The sequence below is a fragment of the Ornithodoros turicata genome, chromosome 2 (assembly GCF_037126465.1).
Source record: "Ornithodoros turicata isolate Travis chromosome 2, ASM3712646v1, whole genome shotgun sequence".
Taxonomy (NCBI): domain Eukaryota; kingdom Metazoa; phylum Arthropoda; class Arachnida; order Ixodida; family Argasidae; genus Ornithodoros; species Ornithodoros turicata.
In genome coordinates, this window is record NC_088202.1 from 145,332,187 (window position 1) to 145,352,112 (window position 19,926).

The 19,926-nt window shown below is 46.2% G+C and overlaps 1 protein-coding gene across 1 annotated transcript; it reads right to left on the reverse strand.

Annotated features, from left to right (window-relative positions):
- Positions 1-234: 234 nt before the first annotated feature.
- LOC135386298 (uncharacterized) lies at positions 235-16,670 on the reverse strand. Its single transcript, XM_064616124.1, has 2 exons — positions 16,377-16,670; positions 235-9,428 (listed from the first exon to the last, which is right to left on the reverse strand). Exon 2 carries the CDS (start codon positions 9,406-9,408, stop codon positions 406-408), a length of 9,003 nt encoding a protein of 3,000 aa, XP_064472194.1. The 5' UTR covers positions 9,409-9,428; positions 16,377-16,670; the 3' UTR covers positions 235-405.
- Positions 16,671-19,926: the final 3,256 nt, after the last annotated feature.

Sequence of the window (19,926 nt, forward strand, 5' to 3'; positions counted from 1 at the left end):
GGAATTCGGGGAGAAATCGGGTTTAACCCGAATTGGACGGAGGTCAGGTCGGGGGCCAGTAACCGGGCAGAATCGGGTTTAACCCGAAAAAGTCACTCCCTAAATATAAGCACCTAAACGCCGTATGTGAACGAATAGAACATGTAAAAAGCGGAGCCAAGGTAATACTCCATCGTATCTTTGTTCATGCGTTATTTCATCCTTGCTTGCCAAACTCCTGAAGGTGCTACCATCAACAGTCACCAACAAGATTTTATTGTTTCAGAGGTTGACTACAGTGCAGAGTTGGAACCACGACAGTTTCAGTCTGCCATCGTACAAACTCTTCCGGAGACGCCCTTAAGGCCATACTTGATCTTTTATTCGGCGTAGTACCTGAAGCACGTATTATTTGCCTTTACGTGGCTATAACAACTGCAGCAGGTTGCGTAGCTCGCTAATGTCACAGTGTGGAAGCACCGGTTTTACAATGTCACATAAATTCTGGTCATCAGCGCCTGCACGCATGAACATTGCCCAGTCACTTACGAGTGAATGCAAGAGAAACAGCTTGATCACCTTAATCATGCGCAACGTCTCCATGCCCCTGCGTTTCCGATAATACCTCTCAGATTGTTCGAATAATTGATAGTGACCATACTGATAAAAAACAGTAGCATGGACGTTCAAATAAGGAAGTAAGTATAAAATAGTGTCACAGTCATTACACATCGTGATTGTATAAGGAACACCTAGTTGAAATAAACGGCTTGAATGAGGATGAAGCAACTTCAATATTGAGAGGTGGCGTTCGTAGAGCCGAGTTGCGGAGTCTTTCCATTCATGCAGCCTCATACAAATAGCCTCAACGTCAGCAGGGAAATGTGGTATCAGCAGTTTCACGACATCGTTTTGCCAGTACCGAACGGCCAAGCCAAGCGGCGTATCGCGCCACGTCTCATCTCCGCTGGTAGCGAACCGAATGAGAACACGTTCGGCAATGTCCACACGTCCTTCCATGGCACATTGATGCAGCAGTGTACGCTTCCTGCTATCCACGGCCTGAAGATTAGAGTAAGGGAGAAGAAGCAGGAAAACAGTCAACGACTTAGCCCTGAAGAGAGGAGTCTCACCACGGTCGCCCCTTTTGGAGTCGACACGTACACGTTCCGGAGTTTTGTCTTTCTCCCCGCCGTGATAAACCAATGAGCAAAACTGACTGAGGATTATGTTTAAGAGGTGATGCAGTTCCTCTTCGATACACTCGCACAGCACAGACTTGTCGAGGCGATTTTCTGTCCTAATATTTCTACATACTGTCGGAATCTGATCGTCCCATTTGATGCTGTCGTCCTTGTAACGCTCACAGAGTATGTCTAAGCAACGCCATACACAGGTTATGTCGGCGTACATCAGCGGGGTCATGCCCAACAAGTCTTCACCGGGCAGCTTGTCAGTCAATGGAAGCTTCTTCAAGATCTCTGGGTTGGCATACAATGCTGCCACATGAAGCGGTGTTCTTCCATGCTCGTCAAGCATGTTCATACTTCCTTCATTGATATCCACAGAGTCACCATTGATGATGGCGGTATGAATCGAGCAACATGCAGCTCCGGAACTATCAAAGAATGTCAGGACTTGCGAGAACTTGTCCACGATGCTCCCCCTCTCTAAGTCAAATTCATCGCCTGTAGAACTCAATTTTGAGTACGTGTCTCTGCGGTGCCCCAAGATGGTAGTCGCGCTGTGCACAAAGGCACGGAATTCGCGTATGATGCAGTCGTAGTCACCCAGCTTTAAGGCTTCCGGAATACGATTCAGGAATTTCAGATTAAGGTCCTTCTGCTTTGTATCGTATTTCGAGTGCTCTACGATCAAGGTGGTCACAACATAAAAGCACTGTAATATCGCGCTCTCAAGAAGAATGACAGCGAGTTCATTTTGAGGCGTGGACTGCTGGTAACTGCAATGATCAAGCTCGACCTTGGTGAGACTCTTGAACATTCGCATACAGGCTTCCAGTGAGTGGTGAATGGCTTCAACGGCTTCTAGAACACTTGTAGAATGCCTGCTCAAGATCTCGTCCTTCTTGTCCTTCTGGTAACTGCCTCGATCATGCTCCACCTCGGTGGGACTCATGGAGACAACTTTATCTGCACCAACAGAGCGTACATTGTATCGAATCAGGGACTCCAAATGTTTGATGATGGCTTCGCTTAGGTAACACAGGATGTCGAGGTATTGCTCGTAGTTTCTTTGCTCTTTCATTCCTTGGGAAACCTTGCTGGCAACGCCTTTTGAGGTCTGTTTCTCAACACACGCGAATGTGCTGCTGAGTGTCGAGCACATGGCACTGAAGTCCTTCAGGGCTTTAACGCTCATGGAGATGGCTTCTTCAAGACAACCGAGATGAACAATACAGCGTCCATAGGTAGCGCCCGAGTACATGTCTCGAACAATTCTCGTAGTGTTGGGACTTCTTTTTGTGCTTACCTTGCGGGAGAGCAGCCGTGCCGTAAAGTACGCTTCAAATATATTGTTTACAAACACAGGGTGCCCATTGATTTCTCCATCAATAAAGCCTTGTCTCAAACGATTCTCAGCGACAAGCTTCATTACTCGTGTCTCCAGTTCTTTTCGTTCTTCATCAGTCAGCACCTGCTTGCTGAGTTCGTCACCCAGCGTAGCCTTGGCAGCCAGGAGCTCGTGGTCATGGTAGAACTGTTTTCCCAACACATCATAGTCGTCTTGACAAGCGGAAAGGAGGACATCATCGTTCCTTTTTGCTTTTTTGTAAATCATGTACATGTGCTCTGCAAGCTTTCTGAATAACGTTGCAAGGTTTTCATTGCAAGTGGTTCGCATATCGAGTGGAATCAAGAAGTCCCTCGATCTCTCGTCTTCCATGACGCCCATTGTCATTCGAAACATGCAAGGATTTCCTGAAACGTCTGGTAACATTAACAACCTCCACAACATATTTGGTTCCGGACATCCTTCAACGCGAGCTGCCACTAGTGGTCGTTTCCTATAGTTTCTTACAAGTTTCACTTTACCTGCAGTTGCAAGCGGAGATAGCTGAAAAGGTATTGCACCTAGCGTGTCCTGTATAGTAGTCTTGAACACACTGCGGCTAAAGACAAATACCTTCCAGACCTCTGTTCGTGTCAAGAACTTTATGAGACTGAGTGCATTTTTCCGACTGCCTGCTTCAACTTCGTCAAACGCGTCAAAGACTGCAGTTACCTTGAAAGGACCTCCGGTTTTGATGCTTCGTTGGAATAACATGAACTCGAGTCCGTCGTCTTTCATACCACATAGTGCTGCAAGTCGCTTAATTTGCCCAGGTTCATCATCTTTTTCTAGCGATCTTAAGAACCGGTTCATTTTAGAAAGGTCAACGTACAGCACCAAGTGTCTCTCTCCTCTCTGCTTAATCATGTTGCATAGTCGAAGTGCAAGCGAACTTTTTCCCATCCCTGGATGCCCACAGATGACTACAACTTTCTCTTGGTTCACGGGATCCATCTCAGTACAGGTTTTTTTTCCTGTCATTGGAAGATGACTCGAGGGGCCATTGGTCTCAACCAAGCGGAAACTTCGGGATGCAGCGTCATACTGTAACAGGTGCACGACTTTATCTTTATATTCCTTTTTTTCCACAATAGCCTTATATTCATCAATGCATTCAACGTGCACAAAAGACTTAAACTGTTGCACCCGGGTAAAAGAACAGATTTGTTGGCTAGGACTCATTCTGTCTAGAAATCTGAATATTTCATCTCCCCAGAGTACAAAGGCTTCGTCTGGGCCGGGCCGAAGTTTTAAAACATCAATTGCAACACATCTTTCACACTCACGCTCAACATAATGCTCACTGACGTGTTGGTCAAGTTGGGGAACAGGCTGTCCTACCTCAATCGTCTTGAGCTGGCATGACATTAAACACGTAACTTCGTCAGGTATTCCATCTTCTCTCGTTAAATCTAGCAGGTCTTCGAGCGGTAGAAGTTTTGGAGAACCTTGAAAGCATATTCGTGACGTTCGGAGAATACTACGTTTTGTGTCTTCTGTAACCATGTCCAAATGGGCGTCTGAAACATTCATGACCTTGTGACCGTTTGCGAGGAATGGATGTTTTTCTAGTCTTTGGACCAGGTTCTTGACATTGTCTTCTTGCGCGAGTACTATAACCTTTGTGCCAGCCGCTTCATTTAGCTCAATGAAGAGTTCGAGCATGTTCTGGAACTGGGCACCTGCGTCCTGATCACAAGTTAGCAGCACCCACATGCAACAGTTTGAAAACAGAACATCCTGGAGTCTGGGGTTCCACTGCGAAGATCTGAGAAACAGGTGCGTCTGCTCTGTAGACTTAATAGCCTTGTAAGCCATTATTTCTAGCACTGTCAAGTTCGGAGCCGTAAGGATTAGAACTGGAGCATCTGGTAGGTCACGGTAGTCGAGATCTCTCTTTAACTTCACCTGACGGTCTTCCGTTTCGTCGGCGTGTTTAAGACGTCGGTTCTCGACCTCGATTCTCGCTTGATCCCGAGTAGGGAACCTGTTTTTCGTGTAAGCGATCATATCTGGGATGACCACGTTCTTAAAGAAATCGAAGAGTTCTGGTGCTTGCTTCTCCAAAATGTTTTCACCCCCGGGGCTACCATACTGGGCGAGGAGATCAGGAACATAGGCAATTAGTTCTTCCTTATCGTGCTCTCTCGGAACGTCTCTAAGGAGCCAGGCAGTTTTATCTTGGTTCTTCCTGATGTTACATAATATTGTGTCATAGAGCAGTGCCCTTTCCCTGTCTGTTTGCAAGTATGGCTTACCACCATTCCTGTAAACAAAATGGAGGGCCAAATGACAGATCTCATGAGCGAGAGTTCCAAGAACTTCGGGTTTTTCCCTCTTAGCCGCGACGCAAATAGTTTCCGTCTCCAAATTAGCGAAACCACGCTTGGGGTTTTCGAGGGCCCCCGCGACTGTGTCTATGCTCTCCTTATCGTAATTCAGGGTGACTTTCACACGTTGTGATGTCGCTGATACACTGAGCATGGGCTTGAGCAAATCATTAGCCTGTAAGGCGTGATAGAAGTCACCTGTCCTTCTCTCATTGTCTGCGGTTTCTGGAACGCTTTCTGTGTGACTTTTCAGCGTCTGAGTCGTGTTCTCGTCGTGGAACCGGCGCATAAAGGCTTCAACGTTTGCAGTTTCGCGAGAGCAATCTGACGTTTCTCCAGGTTCCGTGCCGCACCCGTGGTTCCGTAGAAGGCGGCAAATGGACATTCTTTGTTTTTTAACCGCACAGTGTAGCGCTGTCTCCTTAGTTGACGGATGCAGCCAACGCTTGAGATGGGGGGCGATCTGGAGGCACTTTTTGACACCATCAACGTTCCTTTCATCTATAGCCTTGTGCATACTGATTCGCTGATCTCTCCATTTATCAGAAGACTCTTCATCATTCGTTGAGCTTGTTTCGGAGTTCTTAGGATCAGGACCCTCAAGAACTCTCGGAGTTTCTCTCCATTTATCCGAATACTGTTCATCTTTTGAAGAGCTACTTTCAGACCGCTTACTCTGGTGGCCCTTCTGAACGCTCGGACTTTCCTCGCTTTCTCGGCAGCCGCGGCTTGGACCAAACCACATGTGAGTAAATGGCATCTCTTGTTGCTCCTGATATGCTAGAGCTCCGGTCGTCTCGAAATCACTTTGCAAGACCATAATGACAGCCCAGCACCGACAGTTAACTGCATCGTGCGCACGTATGATCTCATCCGTATCATCTACCAGGGAATCGATCGTTGTTAGAGCATCCCGGCCTCCGTGGTCGTTATTGCTGTGTGTCGCTCTGCGTCTTACTTCATCAAGCAATTCAGAAATCTGCTCATCGTCAATCTTATTGGTTGGCACCATACAAGTATGGTCCACAAACCGTACGGTGTCGGAAGATGTACGCCTTTCTAGTTCTGCCACTGACTTGATGTAGAAAAACAACGCTCTGTCAGCAGAATTGCCAGGGCAACGAACACGCTCACGCAGGAGCCACTGTTCCATATCTTTTAACTCACGCGAAACAGTTATCTGTAACTGCAGTTCAGAGTTGGCCACAAGTGTGGTATTGCTACACTGAGAGCATATTGAATGCAGTTTAGTCCACTCGTGTTGTTGGTGCGCATAGTCCAACGGTGTAACACCTAACTTGTCTTTCTCTTCTAGTGATCTCGTTTCAGTACTAGAAAGCACGGATATGGTGTCTTCGTCAGCATGCAGTGCAGCGATGTGCCATGGATTTCTCTCAAGCGTGTCCCGCACCTCGTTCCCGGCACTACTTCTTAGATATACAGCGTTTCTTGTCATAACGGCAAAATGAAATCCATTTGACTTCATTCCAAAACTGTCGAGAAACCTTGTCACTGTTTTGAAACGATCTTCTCCATATATGGGGAAAGCCAAATGATGCACCTTATCGCTTGCACTAGAGGATATCTTGCTGAAGAGACGTTCTGCTGCCCAAAACTCTGCCACGCTACTGGGTCTGAACACAGGTCTGCCGTCGCGAAGTCCCTCTAGAAGACCGTGCTTTAAGCGATTTTTTGTTGCTTTATTTAGAGGATTCATTGGACTAGTTTCATTCTGAAACCTCTCTTTCTCGTGTTCACCCAGAAGATATCCACACAATTTCTTATCGAAGACAGCCTTCACTGCGAGTGCTTGGTGGCTGCTGTATAAATGGTCCTTCAAAATGACATCATCATCACTTACGCAAGCTCTGCCAATGTCTTCACGCTTCTTTTCTTTTCTGTACTGCAAGTATCTCCACTCTATGGCCATCTCGTAGATGCCTAGGTACTTTTCGCTTCCCGTGGACTTACATGCCTTTCTTAACACGTTGGAATCAATGTCATCAAGAACTTCTCGGTTCTCAAGTGCCGCGACCATGCGAAGGTAAAATGGCGTACCTAGTAACGTTTCGTCATCCTTTAACAGGATCCATATATCTTCTAACCTCCGTATTCCAGAAGGATTTTCGGGTGGAACTGCATCTGACGTCGTTCTTTCGTTGTACTGCTTAAGGAATGTCTCTTGTTCTTGCACCGTGAAAGGCAGAAGCTCGTAAGGTGTTGTTCGCAATGTATCGCTTAGTTCATGCTTGAATACAGACCGGCTGAAGACGAATACCTTAGAAACTTCTGTACCAGCTAGAATGTGTACAACGCGTAAGATCTTTTCACGATCACCTTCGCGCATTTCATCATACGCATCCAAAATTAGCACAACTTTGAAAGGGCTTCCTTCTGTGATGCTCTTCTCGAAGAGAGCAAGCCCGGTTCCCGCTTTCTTCACTCCACATATTTCGGCGAAATTCCCTAGATCACTGAAGATATCTTCTGAATTCAGCAACTTGAGCTCTCTGCTTAATTCTGGGAGATCGACGTGAAGCATCCATTTTCTATTTCCCTTTTCCTTTATCATCTTGGATATTCTAGACGCCAGCAAAGTCTTACCCATTCCTGGTGCACCGGTGACAATAATGATCTTCTCATTTGCTTCTGTCAAATGTGTCTCTTCGTACAAGCTCCCCTTCTGGCACGTTCTCCTCACATAATATCCCTCGGCGTCTTCCCGCAATTGCGGACCTACATCAAGTTCATTGGACTGGCACAAAGCCATAAATGTGTCTTCATCCATGGCACTGAGGAGGCTGTTGAGATCCGGCTCATCCCATTCGGATAGTCTTTCGTGGAACCCCTGGAAGTTGATCCAGGAACGGCTCAAAACGTTCCTTTTACAGTGCTCCGCAACATTTTCGAAACAAGCTTTAGATACGACGTTGGCAGCAAGTTGTTCATGCGGCCTCATACTGATACTGAAAAAGGGCTGTTTTCTTAATGCTGCCGCTACGTGATCCGTCTGCTCGTTCGCAGTGAGGAGGATCACTCTTGTTCCTCGCACTTCACTACACGTGCTTAAAATACTTGCCATTTGATTGCAGATATCTTCTGGTACAGCATTATTTGGGTTGCTGATGAGGACGACGTCGCATTTTTTATGTGACAGCACGTGTTCCACCTCCTGGTTCCACTTTTGTGCTTCGAGAAACAGGTACGGCAGTTTTGTCGCCTTTACGAGGTTGTGAATCATTACTTCGAGGAGTTTCAGGTTTGGACTGGCAAATACGAGGAGTGGGACGTCCTCCAACAGTTCTTGGCAAGGGATCTCCTTAAAGGTGACCCCAAGGTCATCGGTCTGATTAGCTTTGCCTAGGCTTTCATTTTTATTTCTTGTTTCGTTGCCATCCATTTCACTGCGAAATTTGATGAGGTAATTCTCCATGTCCGGAACGACAACCTCCTTGAAATATTGCAACAAGCTCGGTGCTTGCTCCTCCAGAACAGCAATGCCAGCGTGGCTCAGGGTCGCTTCCGTGGCGGCGGAACCGATTCTTTCCTGCTGCGGATCTTCGTCGGCTTCCATGCGGCTGTCGTATTCAAGATGCCGACATTTTGCGAGAATATCTGGAACCTGCACTATTAGCTCCTGTTCTTGCTCCTGTGGGACGACTCTGAACACCCTAGTTAGGAGAGGTTCCATCCCTGTTGTTGTGTTCACTCTGTCGCGCATTTCTTCAAACACCCTCTGATATCTTTCTTTATTACCACTTTCGTCAGACTGATAAGGCTTGCATTGATTTCTATAAACCAAGAAAACTGCCAAGTGGCACAGCTCATGTGCCAATGTTCCAAGAACGTCCTCTCGATTCCTCTTCCCAGCGATGTGGATTGTATATCTCAGAGTATCTGTCAGTCCAACCGTTATTTTTGCGTCAGCATTGTTAAGCCGCCGTGCAGTCATGCACTCAACATCTGAGATGTCATTATCAAAAAAGATGCGTACGGCTCCTGACGTAGCTGCTACTTTGAGAACCATTCTTATGAGCTCATCTTGATCAAGTTCCCTGAACATGTCGCCAACTTCTTCGGTAAAGCGATCGCGATGCGTTACGCTGTACGACCTACTTTGAAGGTAGTCCACATGAGCGTCCTCATTTTGCGGCACGAAACGGGCTAGCTGGTATTGGACTTCGGATATTTGTATTTCCTTGTGCTCGTTTTTGTCGATGGGGAGAAAGCTTTTGTCTTTTTCCTCGTCGTTTTTGAACTTACACCCGCGCGACAAAAGAAGGCAGTAGACATCAAATGCGTTGTGTCTAATTGCTTCGTACATCGCACAGCGTCTGTGGAATCCGTCGGGGTCACACCATATTTGCTCGACATGAGCGGGTGCAGCATCGAGACACCGTTTCACTCTTGCGATGCAATGTTCCCTGGATTTTTTGGAGAATCGTCTTTCTCGTATTGCCGCGTGTACCTCTCTTCGAAGACCTTCCAACCAAGCCATGAAAGCGGATTCTGGTCCAGCGGCCATAGCAAGCCAGTCCAAAGGGCCTGTAATTGAACGGAGAAAATGACAAAAGTTATTCGAGGTATCATATAGCTGCAAATAGGCAGTGTACGCTCTTGGCGTTCCATAACAGCTTGTCGACCCATCACAACAAGTTACTGAGTATCTAACTTGCTATCAAAATTGCGGAAAAAAGCAGTGCCGTGTCTGCTAAAGGGAGTCTGGCCACAGGCTGAGCCTAAGAGAAGATAATCGACTCATCAAATTCATCAATCAGTTTCAACTGATCCTCACCCATCGATATCTAACCGACAATAATGCGTATTGTCGCCAGTGTTGGGCCTAGTGAACATGGCGATGGCGGTGATCACATCGAAATTATATTTATAAAAAAAAACGGTACTGTGGCGTTCAATCATATATTTATTGTTGGATTTCATGGGTATAATAATAAGGTTTAATAATGGGTGTAATAAGGTTTCGATCTTGAAGAATTCCCGAAAACTTAAAGGCACAAATATCGCTGTTTCTGAAGATTTTTCATTTCCTGTTCGTCAAGTGCGTAAGAAGCTCTGGGACAGTGCTGGTGATAGCCGTTCAAAGGGCGAAAAAGTCCGACTGGTTTATGACAAATTGCGTATTAATAATTGTATGTACAAATGGGACGAAAGTACCCAGTCGCGAGATTGCTTCACTACAGATACGGAAAACTCTGTACAGAATCTACAGGGTACTAATAATCTGACACAGAACACTGACAACACAAGAACACGGCGATCCAGAACCAAAGTAACTCGCCCTATTTCCAAATGACACAGCGATCTTGGTCGCGATTTCATCGTCCTCCCCTTCAATGCCCGTAGCTCGTTAATACCGCGGTTAATACGCTCGTCAATGCCGGAGCTCGTAGCTCGTAGCTGTAGTTAATAAGCTCGAGTTCCTATTATTACAATATGATCCGTGTGTAGTAGTGATCACTGAAACCTGGCTAGCACCAGATATTCAGGACGACGAATTAGTCCCACCAGGCTACAAAATTTACCGCAAAGATCGAGAGCATAGAGGTAGGGGAGTTTGCATTATTGTAAAAAGTGACTTTTCTTCTACCTACTTGAAATGGCATTGGAGATGTTGAATCTGTTTGGGAGGGGGGGGGGGGGGGGTGTCTCTCTGTTCAGAGATGTCGCAAGGTCCGATGGCGTAGAATTTTGGTGACTTTCGCGATGTCAATTGTGTCAATGAGTCACACATTTGACTGGACTGGGACGGTGCAGCTCCAGTTGACAGTTCTTGTGTAGCTCAAGAACCTCTCGCAGGCGACGTGGAGGCTGTTAGGTTGTTCGAGCGTGTTCGAGAGCGTAGGGACGAAATTAGTAGACAAGCCGTAGACGCGAAGGTTTGCTGTAAAATAGAGTTTAGAACCACTTCTTTTGTTATCGTTGGCATTTATCGACCCCCATCTTCTTTCGCTATGCTTGCCAATTCTTGCCTGTTGTCCCGTTTCGTCCACGTGTTCGTGAACCTTCCATTTTTCTGTAACCGGTCTGTAGCCTAGATCACTACGTTCACATAATCCCCTCCGCACTCTAACAAAGCAGCCATTCACACCGGCCGTAAAAGCCCGTACGGAACCTTTCTTCCCACCGGGCTGTTGACCCACAATTCGCATGAACCTTTAAACACGTCACACCTAACCCTTTAAATACCATGCCAATGATGAGGACGGTGCCCAGTAGAAGAACAGTCTCTGTTCGAAATATCGGCGGCTTCTGTCCTGAGGCAACTCCCTTCCCCCATCTTCTGAGGTTTCTTACATGGATCGTATCAATGGCTACTTAGCTGTTAATTTTAGGCCCAATCAGAATGTTATAATCGCTGGCGATTTCAATTTGCCTGGGGTAGACTGGACATGTTTTTCAGTTGGCAATATTGAACGCAAGTGTTCCCAGCGCCTGTTGGACCTATCGGTGTTACATGGGCTCAGGCAAATGGTTCATAGCCCAACGAGGAGTGTTAGCGATCATTCTTCCATATTGGATTTATTGTTTGTGTGAAGGAGTCTAGTTAATTCTACTTGTGCAATTGAAGATGGTATATCAGACCATCAGATTATTGTGTTTCAAACAAAGGTAGATATCACTACGAAGCCACCGGAATCTAGGGATATCCAAGTTTATAATTTTCGTAGCGCACCAGATAACCAAATATCACTAATCCTAGAAGACTGCTATGAAAACTTCCATTCACAATTTTCGCGTGGCACTCCTGTGGATGATCTCAATACTCTTGTAAACTATATGACAAATGAACAATCCAAATTTTGGCGCTATGTGGTACCAAAAAAGAAAAATGAGATCAAACTCCGTCTTGAGGGTGCTGTTATTGAGGACCCAGACATGGTTGCTTGTAGTTTTAATAATTAATTGCACAGCGTCTTCACGGTTGAAAGCCAAGGGTTGATCTCACCGCGGAGACTCTCTTGTGCTGCTACAGGGCGTTGACAAGGTGGAGAAAGCGGAGGAGCGCTGTGGTGACTGCCCACTGGGTCGAGAGAGAAACACAGGGCTCACAGGGAGCCCAGGAGAACCGTGTCACGCAAAAAGCGGAGCACCGCTTTTGTGACTCTCCACTGGTTAGCTCGCTGCACAGGGCCAAGGAGTGTTGCGAGAGGAACGTCTGTCCGTCCGTTCGTGCACCGAAGCTCTGAGAGATGTTGCCAGAGCACGGCCGGATGATGCTGGTGATGCTGACAGTGGAAAAGCTGGTGAGAGATATCGTCTTCTACAGCGCAGCAGGGGCAAGTGGGAGATGAGACGCTGCCCATTTTGAACAGGCGTGCAGGAAGAGAGGCCATGATGACATTGAAGAGCAGGGGGCTGAGCACACTTCCTTGAGGAACGCCTCGGCTAACAGGGTGGGGTTCAGTGTCCCCCTCAGTGGTCCGAACAAACAAAAAGCGGTCGCTCAGGAAGTCATGGATCCAAAGAAGGGGAGCGCCTCCGATACCACTTTCTTGCAGTGTCGAGATGATGGCACTATGAAAAACGCTATCGTACGCTTTCGTTACGTCCAGGAAGACGGCACCAGTCATGCGATCTCCAGCTCTTGCCTGCTGCGTCTCAGTCACTAGGTCGATAACATTATCTATCGCCGACCGACCCTGCCGAAAGCCTTGCACTACTTCGGGGAAGAATCGCACGGTCTCGAGGTACCAACTCAGGCGGCGGAACACCATGCGTTCCAACGTCTTGCCCACGCAGCTAGTAAGGGCAGTCGGACGGAAGGAGTCAATGTTGCGGGATGATTGGCCAGGCTTGAGAAGGGGAACCACCATAGCGGTCTTCCAGACTTGAGGGACGTGCATTTAGAGGACATGCAAGGCTTTCAGCGATAGCACTATCAACAAAAAGCAGGTAAATTTCGCTCAACACGGGGGCTATACTTTACCCAATGCACACTCCAGCCTTTTGAGTGAAGATATGGTCGTTAAATTCAACGATAAGGGAGCTGAGATACACCTTTAAAAGACGCGGGAAAGTGTCCACGGTCAAACCGCCGGCGTTTTGGAACTTCATGGCTCCGTATTCCATGATGCTATTCTCCACATTCTTCATTAACATTTTGGGTTGTAGAGAATAATAGAGATCGGCGACATCCAGGGATAAGGCTTGTCGGTGTTCGTCATGAAGTTGGTTCAGAACGGCGATGCACTCATTGGAATTCCTTATGCGAAAGGGTTGGTTGAGCGGCACATTTTGCACGTGTTTTTGGTGAAAACGCCCGAGAAGTTGCTGCCATGAGAATCTTTCGGAAACGATGCTGCGGAATGGATAGCCGGCTTTGTGAGTTTTTACAGTGAAGAAAACTTGGAGGTTAGGCGCTTGTTTGATCTGTTTCACAAGCGATGTCTTACTCTGGAAAGTTAGGAGCTCGATGGCCCCTTTTCGGAGGGTTTCCGCGGAATCCGAACGCTTGCGGAGGAAGTTTTTCTTGATGGCTTCCGAGGCACATTCCGGGTTTGTGGTCAGCATCCATCAAAACAAACACACCTGTTCCTCACAGCCACTTCTAGGCTTCGACGTGACCTTCATACATCGTTCGTCCAATAACATGAGTCAGAAGTCACTCAACCTGTTACCCCTAGAAGTCGCCTCTGTTGCCCGCGACTTTCCTGACTAGTGTTGTGTGTCCAAATACAATATCAGTTGCTAGTTGAACGCCTCCGTGTTGTGTCGTCCTTGTCCTTCCGCGTTCTTAATCATGTTCATGCTCAATGGCTTCAGGTTCTTCACACCAGTGGCAACTTGGTGGATCCACTACACAGGGGTGACGCAAACCCGCCATTGTTGTAACTACCCTCAAGAGGGTGTTTCTGGCAAAACTGCCATCTTGTCCTGGTCGCACGTCATAGAAAACGTCATTTTGAGGTCATGTGACTTTGTTTACATTTTCGTTTTGCCGCTTACCGACATATTTCCGTCGTCATAACGCCAAGAGATGAACGTATTTTGTCAGCGTTAGCTATGCGGTGCTTCTTCCGCAACACGGTAGCTCATTTCTGCTTATAGTTCAAGCACATCACATCGGCTCAGTGAGTCTTAACCCACAGTGGTCATCACATTTTTGGAACTCGTCAACGGTACAAGGCCGCGTTTACTTGGCGTTTTACTGCAAGATTATCGGATAAAAATAATTACCGTGACCGAAAGACATCCAAAACGTCGCGCACAAACAACCGGTTTACAAACGGTTTGGTCGCCGATCGCGGGCGCCGCCATCTATAAGGTCACGTGTGCCTTGACGTTTGCTGTGACGTGCGACCAGGACCTGTTCAGGATGCATTGCTGGGGTCGCCCAGCACGCTTTCGCCTACTGAGCAATACATTGGATGCCACCCCTGTGATCCACTACGAGGAGGCCCTTACTGGAAATACCCACGCATGAAAACGGCGAAAGATATACTTTGTTGCTTCTGACACTGGAAGTGTACCCGCACGTAGAGGTACCTTTTCCTCGTATGTTGAGTCTTCGGACCTCGACAGAGCGGAATTGAAATACCTTCACTTAGCGTGCCCTAGTAGAGACGTTTCTTCTTCTTCTCTTTTTTTCTTCACGCTGCCCAGATACTTCCAGGGGATCCGCTGTGTCACGAAGCTTAGCGCATGGGCCACCTACTTGTGAAACATCAGGCTCAGGCCTTGCTTTCCGTGCACCGAGCCTGATGTCCTCCAGCGATGATCGCGCTGCTCAAGACAGGGTGTGCCACATCGTGGGAGAAGGGGGAATCTTTTCACTACGAGCGCGGTCCTTGCTACCAGCTTGGTTGCGACGTTGGCAAGCCGGAAACCTTCTCCTTCAATGCGTAAAACAAGTTGGTACGTCGTGTCCTTTCCAACTTTCGCCGTCAGAAAGAGGTCGAGAAGATCCTATGGATGCTGCGACACGTTGCATGATCACACTGGTATACCTGAGTGCTGTGTAGGAGTGTATACAAGATACGGCACTGCATTGTATACCAGCTGTTTGAGAAATACTGTGCAATTTAATTCACAAAACATGATTAACTTCGGCAAAAAGATGAGGGTAAACGAGGATTGATGTATCATGCCTCCAAATTTCAAACACCGATTCTTCTCCTGCAATTCTATCCTTCGAATGTTGAAATTGTACAGAGTGTAGTAGGGTAAAACCTACTTGGTTGTCAGCGCTGATTCCATGTGAGGATTCTTGTACATATAGTGTGGAGCATTCATATCCTTAGCAATCATTGTTCTCAATCTACCCATGCTAAATACAATCTGTTTTCCAATCAACAACAACCACAATCTGTTTTCGTGCGATGCATAGAATTCGTTATGGTGATGACAAATATTACATTTATTATTTCAGTTATACACTTGTTTATTTCGATCAATTCCAATTGTCCTGTTTCAAACTCTGAAGTTTTCGTTTGTTGCCTTGATTGATGAATTGAGAATGCGTGATGTATAGTGATCTCTTATGATGGGTCGCTTGAATCCAACGTTGATTAATGCAATCGATACGTTGTCGCCGTACCGCTTCAGTAACTTTTACAATCTTTTATTGATGTTTCCTTTCTTTGTACGAGGATTCTTGAATGACGTACAAGAGTGTATTAGATGAAAATCGTCCGGTAGTCCTCGGGCGCCACAAGTGGCGTTGGCTTTTCTAAATAAGTATATTTTCTGTAGCTGGGAAGCATTTTCTCTTATTGTGGTACAACCCCCCCCCCCTGCCAATTGTATATGATAGGAGTAGAAATAAAACAAAGAAGAAAAAACGGTGGTTACGTACAGCGAGCTTAAAAATTTTATCATAAAAATTGTAATTCTAACTGTACTGGTTAAGAATCTACGATGATGGATAGAAGAAAAAATCCTTTACCTTGTGTCCCCAGTTAATGATCGAACAATGTTTTCCGTAAGGGTTTCTGTGTGACGTCATGAATGATGCGAACACATGTGATATGAAGATATGCAGAATATACCTCCCTCGCACGCTCACGCGTTAGCACGGTGTAAAACGTGTAGGTTTAACATGAGCTGTTTGCTAGCTTTAATCATTGCTCGCACTGATGCTACATTTCATGCGTGTGCTTTAATTGACATAGGTGCAATGATTGGCTGCGCATGAAGTAAAGTGGAATAATTAGCCCTCGCTTTGATTTCCTTCCTATATATCCCAGGGGCCTCAAACTCAAATCGAGTCGCGGGTCGCACTAACTTTGGAGAGGCATACAGAAAAGACTTTATTTTATTTTATTTTATTTTACCCGTCACCACCACCGCCCGCGTTTTGAGACAGACCACAGAGTCTATCACTGGAAGAAGAAAAAATCTCGACACAGCAGAGCACACGACAACATATGTCTTGTTCGTCTAGTCAAAATTGCAGGCGAGAAACTGATAGCCGCGGGAGTGGAACCTACTTTTTGCGTTTTTTTTTTTACTGATAAATAAAAACATACTCACACGCGTGATAAAGTGAGTGCTGATTCGTGAGCCTCCTGTATACTTCGTTCTCCTCAAGCTCAAGTTGATGCTTCCTACTTCGACGTTACACCAGCTGGCTCGGATAGTCATTGTTTTCGGCCTTTCAGGAATGTGTCCTTTGCATCCTGGACTTGCAGAACAACTTGTGCATCACTGTACAGACGTTTTCGGTCCGACGTAACTGTGCTGCGCGTCCGCGCGTTGCAACAGCTGCTCTAAGGCGGGGAAAACACCCTCAAAAGTCTAACGGCTAGCGCGGCCGCCGACACTAAACACGACTACGACGCCACCCGCGCAGAATAGAACACGTTCTATTTTTATACCGGTCCGGCTCAAGCATTCAGACCAGCGGTATCGCGCTGGTACGAGTAAAAGTTAAAAAAAAAAAAAACAAGAAAGTAAAAATCGTAGGCTGTCATCCTCGTGCTATGGTGGAGAGTGCAGGAGCCATGTGGAGTGGAACAGGTAGGTAAACGAGGGATGCACCCTCGAGATCCAATATTGCGCTTGGTCGAAAGCCATTTGATCGAACACCGTTTGATGTAAACGGCAGTTGTCGTTTGATCGATTTTTTGTATCGATTCACTTGGAGCATTGATGAAACAAAAAAGAAGAAGAGAGCATCAAAAGAAAGCTTCAGTTCTAAATGCCTTTATCCCAAGGAATATTTCACTCTGTGTAATGCGCTTGCCCATAAACACATTCCTCATCCTAATCCACTTTTTCGTGTACAGAAGTTCGACAACTTAAGAGGTTTTTCCTCTGTGACAGATTCTAGACATGGCATACATGCTTTTCACCCCTAGTCCCCGAACACTTTATCAAATAATAATTGACGTCAATTGTCAAATAATCAACATTTTTGACAAATAAATAAATTATATCTTTGAATGATTTACTAGCGTCGAACATGGACACGTTTTAACAACGCTTTATTATTGTTTGTAGTTAACTGACCATTGGTTTGGAGAAAGAACAGTTTTAATTTATTTACTACATCACCATTACTTATTTGTTGTGGTTTAGTGTGTTTGCCATGCGCTTATGCACAAGTGAACCTAAATTTGGTTCTTCCGACACGCTGCTGACAAGAAAAAAGGAACTATAGAAAATCGCGCTTCTTCTTCTTCTTTCTTTCTTTCTTTTTTTGCGTAAAGATAAATCCCGACAATTATCAATCGTGCAATAAAGCGGACATGCTGAGTAGAGTTTCGAGCGCATGGGGCAACGCGCCTCTGAGACAGGCGGCGTCGAGCAAGAAATGTCGTATCTTGCTCCCATATTACCCTATATTTCCTCTCTCTGTTTTGATACACGGAAATATAAAGTCGCGCTGTCGTCAAGTCCAGTCAATTACGCGGACGACTTCAACATGCGAGAAAGCATGCGGCTTCCGCTGGCTCCCCCTTGTGGCAGTGGCTGGTTTATCGGGCTATATGGCGGTTGAATGCATCGCTGTATTTGACAGAGTCTTATCTATGTCGTAGCACCTGCGTCGCGTCCACCAGCACTATATGGTTGAAATGACGTTCAGCATCTCGATCACGTTTCTGTATTCACAAGGTTACATACTTGAGCACTTAGTGAGATAGATAGCACACCAGAACGCCTTTTTCCTGTCTTCCTTACTATCGGGAGTGGCACAAACATATATGTGCCGCCTTACTAACTTTGCAGGTATATCCATGCCATGTCAAACAGAGCCGCATCTTTACATGCACATTAAAGGTACTGTAAAGCAGCGCCGATCAAATGTCATTTAGTGTGGCTATTCGATAGTCCAAGCCACCAGGACAAAAACTGCGTAAGTTTCATTCCAATCGACGGTGCAATTAATTAGAAAATTACAATTAAAGATTACGGGCAACACTGTACAGTCAAACTCCTTTACAACGAAACTCAGGGGACAGCAAAAAAAATTCGCAGTAAAGGTATTTTCGTTAAAAAGGATGTCCATTATTGGACCTATAGGGCTCCAGCGGGACCGCAAAAAAATTTGTTGTAGTGGTATTTTCGTTAAAAAGGTGTTCGCTATAAAGGAGTTTGACTGTACTAGGTATTCGAAATGATTCCGCACTCCTGCCACATACGGCGGCAACCACATTGCATGCGTATAACACTGGGCCCAACATAATCCACCGCAATCCACCATAAAATCCGTCCCTGCAACTCACACAACGATCCACACCTGAGGATAAACGGATAAGCGAACTGAAATGAAATGCTAAGCCCTTGAAAAAAAAATGTGTCAGACGTTCAAGAAGCCAGACAGCGTCGGGACTTGTTTGTTCACAGAGGTTCACAGAGAGAGTTTGTTCGTTCAAAAGAGGCCGCGAACAGAACGAGCGCGCAAGCGCAGTAGAGAAGTAGGGATAGCCTCCATCGAGCAGCGGCCAGCGCTGGGTTACTTCGCAAAAAAACACTGTTAACAGGGGTACCAGAATGCATAGGTAAACAGGGAAACTAATAATATGGTTACTAAAATAACGAAGTTCCGATGTAATAGTGTGTAATACCAATTTTCAGTGTTGCCCGCTGTGCAGGGGGTTGTTTGACGCCAGGCGTCGCACCGCTCCACTACGCCGCAAATTAAAAATATTTATAGCGCGTTGTCGGTCGCATGGTTCCGCATATGGTATTTAGAAGCAACAAAGTCTCTAGGCACATCACCGGCATATCATGCTTGTCTACTGCGTTACAGTACCTTTAAGGGTGGATTCACACGAGGGACGCATCCCCAGGATAAGACCGCGGCGGGCGGTGATGTCACGCGGACGGAGGAGTCCCCGCCGAGCATTCACACGAGACCAGGGATGGGCGCGGATAAGTCCGTCTCCAACAACACTTATCAGGCTGCTTGAACGAGTTTTCTCACTTTTCTGCACTGTGGTTGAACAGAAAAAAAAAAAATTTTTGTACGTTGGGGTACATTGCATCTCCAGAATTCCACAATGCAGGGAACCACTGCACTAGCGATCGCACTGCACTGAACTGCTATAGTCGATGACAACAAATATTTCGCGGTCGACGCCTTTGCTTAGGAGCTGTGTTGCCGTACCGTGGAATCATAAGAACTCCACTTCGTTGAAAAGAAAAAAAAACTCAAATTGCACTGAGTTTTCAGCGAAGGAAACAGACAACTGTCAGTTCGCGAGTCTGTACACGTAGTAAAAGCTACTTACAGTACAAAGCGACATATCCATATGCAAAATCTGTCATAATCATAATAGTCATAATCATAATTTATCTGTTGTTGTTATACGTCCAGTAAGGTCACATTTGCACGCCGCGTGCAGTAGTGGGTATCGTATTTGGAGATACATGCTTGCTCGGAGCAAAACGCTCGTTTCCTCCCTCCCCCTTTTTTTTTTTCTTGTTTCGTCAGACCCGTACACGATTTCTCTTTTTTGTTACGCGGTTCTTCGAATACCCTCTGCTTCAGCGATCAGAGCTGTAAAACAGCCTGTCGAAAGAAGAAAAAAAGAAAAACAGGCAAAAGACGTCGCTCCGTCCTCAGGTCCCCCGCCAA